Source organism: Strongylocentrotus purpuratus, unplaced genomic scaffold, assembly GCF_000002235.5.
Source record: "Strongylocentrotus purpuratus isolate Spur 01 unplaced genomic scaffold, Spur_5.0 spur5_scaffold_21, whole genome shotgun sequence".
NCBI lineage: Eukaryota > Metazoa > Echinodermata > Echinoidea > Camarodonta > Strongylocentrotidae > Strongylocentrotus > Strongylocentrotus purpuratus.
In genome coordinates, this window is record NW_022145607.1 from 34,671,851 (window position 1) to 34,678,073 (window position 6,223).

Here is a 6,223-nt window from a genome sequence, read left to right on the forward strand (position 1 = left end):
AACCCCCCCCCCCGTAGATCCGCGCCTGCTAGGCGCCATTTTGTGAAAATCAACTCATGATCATATCTTCATAACGGGAAGTCATTTCTCATTCATATTTATCATGATCAAAGTCAATATCAGTCGGGTCAATTTCAGGTCAAAAAGTACGGTGACCATAACTAATTAATAATTAATTAATTGTGGGGCCTCACAAATATTAGAAATGGTTATATTTATGGATATTTCAGCCATCTCTGAGCCGATTTTTATCAAACAACAATGATTTTGATAGTTAATTGTATGTTCTTTCAAGCTTGACACTCAGTTTTTCATAATCTCGCAAAGAAATTATAATCTGCAACAAAACTCAACAATCCCTTTAAAAAACCGGAATATCCGACCTTATTCTGAGCGATCACGACAATAATTATTCGAAGCGTGCATGCAGCTATGGTAGGTCCATGACAAGAGTTTGAAGCTCCTAAAACGGGTCTCTATAATTAATTTGACATTGTGCGTGATAGGTGATAGACAGTGGCGTACGCAGGATTTTTTCAAGGGGGGGGGTTAAAATCGGGCCCAAAATTTCGCAACGACTCAGCTTTATTATTTTGCTCCCGAAAATTTGAAAATCGCGCCGAAAGTCGCTCATTGGGGGGGGGGGGGGGGGGGGGTAAGCGGACACTTATTATTTTTTTTTGTCTCGAAATTTTGACATTTTGTTCCGTTGGGGGTGGGGGGGGGGGGGGGGAGGTCACCTTTTTTTAGGTCAGCCATTGGTATAATTTGTTTGTTTTTTTAATAAAAATAAAAAATAAAAAGAAACTCAAAAGGGGGGGTTCACAAAACACATACACAAAACATACACATAAAAAACTCAAGGGGGGGGGGGTGGTAACCCCTGCGTACGCGCCTGGTGATAGATATTACGCACATTTCGCGCATGTGTGCATAGTCCCATATACATCTTTCTGTGTACAGTGCTTGTAACTTTACAAAGACTAGACTGGGCCAAATTTCTTATCATTTTGATGATTCCAGAACCTTACAGTACACACCAAAACTTATATGCTAGATCAACCTTTTTGGATCGATTCCACAACGTTTCTTTTCACAATGCAATCGCTTGACCAGAACTGATCTTTATCTTTAATATTACCTTTTTTGGAGATGGGCCCCCTTCCTTCGCGATGAAAGGGGGGGGGGGTGCGATTATTCAAATTTTCGATTACCAAACAAAAAATTACTGCTCACTACCCCTCCCCCCCCCCCCCACCGATCGAATTATCGGCCAGCTGTTTCGCCGCTAAATATTTTCTCACGAATTGGGCCCCCTCCCCTGCCGCCGGCTGGATCCGGCCCTGGGAAGGTCGGAGGGGGGGGGGGGGGGGGGGAGGGGGGGAAGGGGGATAAGGGGGATAGGCTTTCTTCTTTTTCTTTTCTCTTTTTTTCTTCTCTCTCTCTCTCTCTCTCTGTTTCTGTTCTCTTCTTTCTTTCTTTCTCTTTTTTTTTGCTCTGCTCCTTTTTTTCCTCTTAATTCTCCTTTTTCTTTTCTCTTCTCCTTTTTTCTTCTCTTCTCCTTTCTTTTTTTCCCTCTTCTTTTCTTCCTCTTTTTCCTTCCCCTTTTTTGCGCCTCCAATAGGGGGGGGCGGCTGTTTCGCCGCCCCCCCCCCACTGGGTCCGCCACTGTATATTATATGTATCATGAAAGAATTGAGAGATAGAGAGTAATCGGTTTCGGTTCGGTTGGACCAAGGCTTCTTTCAGTACCCGCCACACCCTACTGCACACACGCACACATGTCACATGTATATTTTTGCTGTGATCCGATATTTGGGCTACGTTGACGGCTGCATGACAGATATATGGTACAGGCCTCAAGCTTCATTGGCGAGGATTGGTAAGGTACTGCACATTACCTAATTTGTTCGCCGTTAATGTATAATGCTACTTGATATATTACCATTTATTTGCACAACGACTACGTTGTGAAGATATTATAGGGAGCGAACCAGCTAATCGGTGACGTGATATATAGTGCATGCATGTATATACTCCTGTATATCACAACTACAGCTATATATAATCACATGTACATTTCCAACCATGAAACTATAGTATGAGACTTGTAAATCCCGCACCGATTTGTTGATGACCAGAAGAAGAAGAGCTAGTTCTTTTTCATTTTGCTATTGTAAGCGCTATAGATTATGGTTTCTGTTCTGAATAGTGCAGGATGTTGATATCGAATTACATGGATAAAAACATATGACCGGAGTACAGTAAAGACTGATCACATGCTTATTATTTTAATGTATTCATTTCGAATGAAATTAACGTACTTAAAAGCATGCCAGGTGGTTGCCTGACATAGCAACTACGATTATGTGGAAAGTCTATATAGGCATAAGACCCTGAATACATTATGTCCTATGATATCTGTGTATAGCGCCGCGTCATGCACTATACTGTACCCTAATTCTCTTTTTTGGCCCGGATCGAAGCTCGATTGTGCATTTATACGACGTGGCTCTTGTACGGATGGAACCATAACAAATAAAAGTAATAACAACGGTTCCATTGTGCTGGAACTAGTTGAGCGTGAACAAAGCAAACATAATTTCTGAAACATTGTTAAATGTGCATTTAAGCACTGAAGTGAGACATGATACTGGCTTAGTTGTCCAGGTAACTGGTTCCAGACAATATAGTGTGCTAAACGGTGGTGTGGTGATCATCCCCACACATAGTCCACTGCAGCTATAGGCCCATCAAGGTCCGCCATCTTTGCTCAGACATGTTGCTTCTTGTTAAAACCAAATGAAAATGGTAGCATTTGGTATTTATCATTCTCCTTTTTGTTGGGGGGGGGGGGGTGTTCAGCTTACTTTTTTTTTCTTCATTTGACCCCCCTCCCCCCCCCCCCCAGCCGCACTCTCTCTCTCTCTCTCTTTTCAGAGCCCAAACCAGTGTCGTTTTAAAAGCCATTTCAACCCCTCTCAGTTGCAGGGGGCAGGGATAATAGAAATTAAGTCTAATTTTTGTATTCTTATTAAAATAACAAAACTTTGTAATTCAGAATATAGAATTTAAGAATAGAGTTTACGGTCTAATGGTCTGATCTGAAACTTGAAATTATTACAATTTCAATGTAATTCATTTGTAACATAGCTACAAGGCCCCAAGGGGTTGTATTATATCAGGACTTGACTGTATTACGACTATTGTATGCAAAACATATCACAATGCCAAGACGTGAACCTCTATCCCATAAACCTATGCACTAACTAGTTCCGTAATTACGTCATTCATAGCAAACGGTTGGCCAAATAGTGTGCGACATTTGGCATTTTGATCAGGTATGTTAATTGCTTATTAATTTTGTAGACTTCCATTTATATTTGCCCACCCGTTTTATAAAACAAATAATATATGTTTTGAAGCTTGTGTATTAGTGATAAGCAAATTGCAATTCACTTGGATAAGTCATACTTAACTGGATCATGAACTGGACAAGTCTCGTTCATTGCCTGGCCTATTGTGGCTTGACCTGCGTGCAGTGCATATTGTCTAATGCACTTGCAAGCATAAATTTGTATATACTATTTGTGTTGTAGAATTATATATATGTTATGGCATTAATCAAATAACGATATTTCCTTTGACCTATGACCAGATCGCATGATAACTGACATGGCGTCCGATTTCTCAGGGCCGTTTGAACGAGGGCGAGTGAACTGGAGAAGGCGTGACCGGGGGCGAGACACATCGTGGTCATGTGACAAACACAGCAAACCAGTCAGATTCTACTGCGAATATCACGTGGTCGCTATTTGTGACATGTGCGTTACCGAGAACCATACGCGATGCAACCTAGAGACAATAGATGATCTTCTTGACGAGATGAAGAGAGACAAGACGGTTGAAGAGGGGAACAAGCATTTACTCGATCTTCAAGCATGCATACAATCCTGCAAAGAAATTGCAGATTCGCGTCTACCATTAATTCGGAGCGCTGTTCAAAATGCTTATGATGATAAAATTGAGAGGGAAATTAATTTGAAGCGAGAAAAGGAACGCGTGATTAATGAAGATGCAGATGACAAAATACGACGAATTAATCAGGAGAGGGAGGCAAAGTTGAGATTATGTTGCCAATTTTGTGATAAACTAATTATACCTTTGAAACAGCAGAAGAGCGAGATCCTTGAGGAGATCACGCGGATCAATGGGATCACGAAGTTAGAGACGAACTTAGAAATGAAGCGTAAGATGGTTTGTGAAAAGCGTGACAACGTCAAAAAACTAAAACAAGATGATAAATATTTGATTAGAAATACTCGGCAAGTTTTAGAATTACTTGGTTCGTTACACGATGAACAGGGCTACCAATCAGCTTGGTGTTTGCTAAACACACTTGATAGACTCACTTTCATCAAGGGCCACATCAACAGTTCCTTTTGTGGGAGGCTAGACTATCCTTCAATGCAGTGGAAACTCATCAAAACTATTGAAGTTCAAAAATTTGAAAATCCTTTGAACGTGCCGAAGTTTGTCGGGTTAGTGGGGTATGACAGCATTGCTGTTACAAACCACGACAGCAATGACATGGGGCTATATGTCATCGATCTAAGCCTAGGAACATCCACGAGGGTCGTTAAGGGTACTCCTGGTACATTCTTCGTCTCTTGTTCCTCCATTGATAGATACAGGGTCGCGTGTGGTAAGTTCTGCAAAGGATGCACTGGAGACGTTTTGGACAATTGCGTAACCATACACGACGACAAATGGAATCAGATTCGAACCATCCCTATACCGAGAAAGGTTAATTGTGATTACGCGTATGTCGACGTTGGCTCGGATGGAAAGATCCTTGCAGCTCTGTTTGGACAGTCCAACATCCATGTCATCAACCCTGCTGATGGCGAGATCGAGAACACCATCACGTTCACGGGGAAGGAAGTCCGAGGTAGAATCCATGCTTTGTCTTCGGGTAGCATCATCGCACGCAGTGGTGCTTGCGAAGTCACCGTCATCGCAAGAAACGGAGAAACAAATTCTTACATCTACGACGAAGGCGACTTCTCTTTATTCCGATCTGAGACGCTCACAGACACCATCTTTGTTACGAACTGGTGCAAAGAGCGCGGTAGATGTACCGTTGGTCAGATGTCTTCGGAGGGTATCATCAAGGCGAAAGGGGTTGTAGGATACGACGACCGAAGCACGACTTTCTATCGTAGTGCTTGCTTGGTGACTCCGTCTGGAAAGCTTGTCTTGTGTGACGAGAAAAGAATATTTGTTTACAAGAAAGAGTGTGTGTTATGATGGTAAAAGGTCCTCCTCGGTGATAAAGAACCTAGGCTCGGCTCGGTAGTGTCAGGGTAGTTTTCCAGAGTATTTTTCCAGGTTAGTTATTACGGTAATTGTCAGGGTATTTGTCATAGGTGAAGTGCCCCTAACTTGCCACGCTAATCAGAAGTTAAAAAGGGCACCTATCATACTTAAATAGAGGAATTTATCAGAGGTGCGAAGGGACCTTTAAAAATAGGAGAAGGCCACTCATTAAATTAAATGGGCGCATTTAGCACAAAAAAGGGGGCATTTAATAAAAAGAAACAGGGGGTATGTTAAATAAGGGTCACTTAAAATAAGGCTAAGGGGCACTTATAAAAAAGGAAACGGAGCACTTGTCAAAGTAAAAGGAGAACCTCTCAAATTTGAATAAGGGCAGTTACTAGAGGTAAAGGGGGCATTTACACAAGTTAGGGGCACTTATAAGAATGTAGAACGGGCACGTATTACAGTGGGGTACCTGAAAAGCTATTGGGGACACTCTGTCCCCTGACCCCCCCCCCCCCCCCCCCTTGAGCACCGCCTCAGCTGGATGTGTTGTGATACAGTGTTTAATTCACTTGACCCCTAATCCAAGGCTTGAGGGGTTTAAAATATATTTTACTGAGCTCTGTTTACAAAAAAAGCAGAAATGTACCGCGTATTGCAGTTTACTTGATCAAAAAACAATCATTTGGCGCATCATATCTGAACGAGCGTTAGGAGAAAATATTGCTGTTTCGCTTATCACAGCCTGATTTTATTGAAAGAGGCGTCACATCAAATCAAATATGATGGGCTATGTGGCCTTTTAAAAAATTATTTTAATGATTAAAAAAAAAAAAAATCCTATTCAGAAGTAATTTATTCAATAATTGTACAATTCAACAACATCAACAACATTTAT

The 6,223-nt window shown here is 41.6% G+C and overlaps 1 protein-coding gene across 2 annotated transcripts; it reads left to right on the forward strand.

The window, feature by feature from the left end:
* The first annotated feature begins 1,751 nt into the window (after nucleotides 1–1,751).
* On the forward strand, nucleotides 1,752–5,838 carry LOC115928043. Of its 2 annotated transcripts, none has more exons than XM_030994589.1 (2): nucleotides 1,752–1,887; nucleotides 3,659–5,838. In XM_030994589.1, exon 2 carries the CDS (start codon nucleotides 3,664–3,666, stop codon nucleotides 5,308–5,310), a length of 1,647 nt encoding a protein of 548 aa, XP_030850449.1. In that variant the 5' UTR covers nucleotides 1,752–1,887; nucleotides 3,659–3,663; the 3' UTR covers nucleotides 5,311–5,838. The 2 variants fall into 2 exon arrangements, with proteins under 2 accessions (XP_030850449.1, XP_030850448.1); XM_030994588.1 differs by having other exon boundaries at nucleotides 1,752–1,882.
* Nucleotides 5,839–6,223: the final 385 nt, after the last annotated feature.

What these genes read in the sequence shown, in the direction of transcription:
- LOC115928043 (XM_030994588.1), top strand. Translation starts at nt 1,789, where the DNA reads ATGTATATTTTTGCTGTGATCCGATATTTGGGCTACGTTGACGGCTGC. An exon ending in AGCTTCATTGGCGAGGATTG is followed by an intron (nt 1,883 to 3,658) that starts GTAAGGTACTGC and finishes ACCTATGACCAG; the next exon opens with ATCGCATGATAACTGACATG.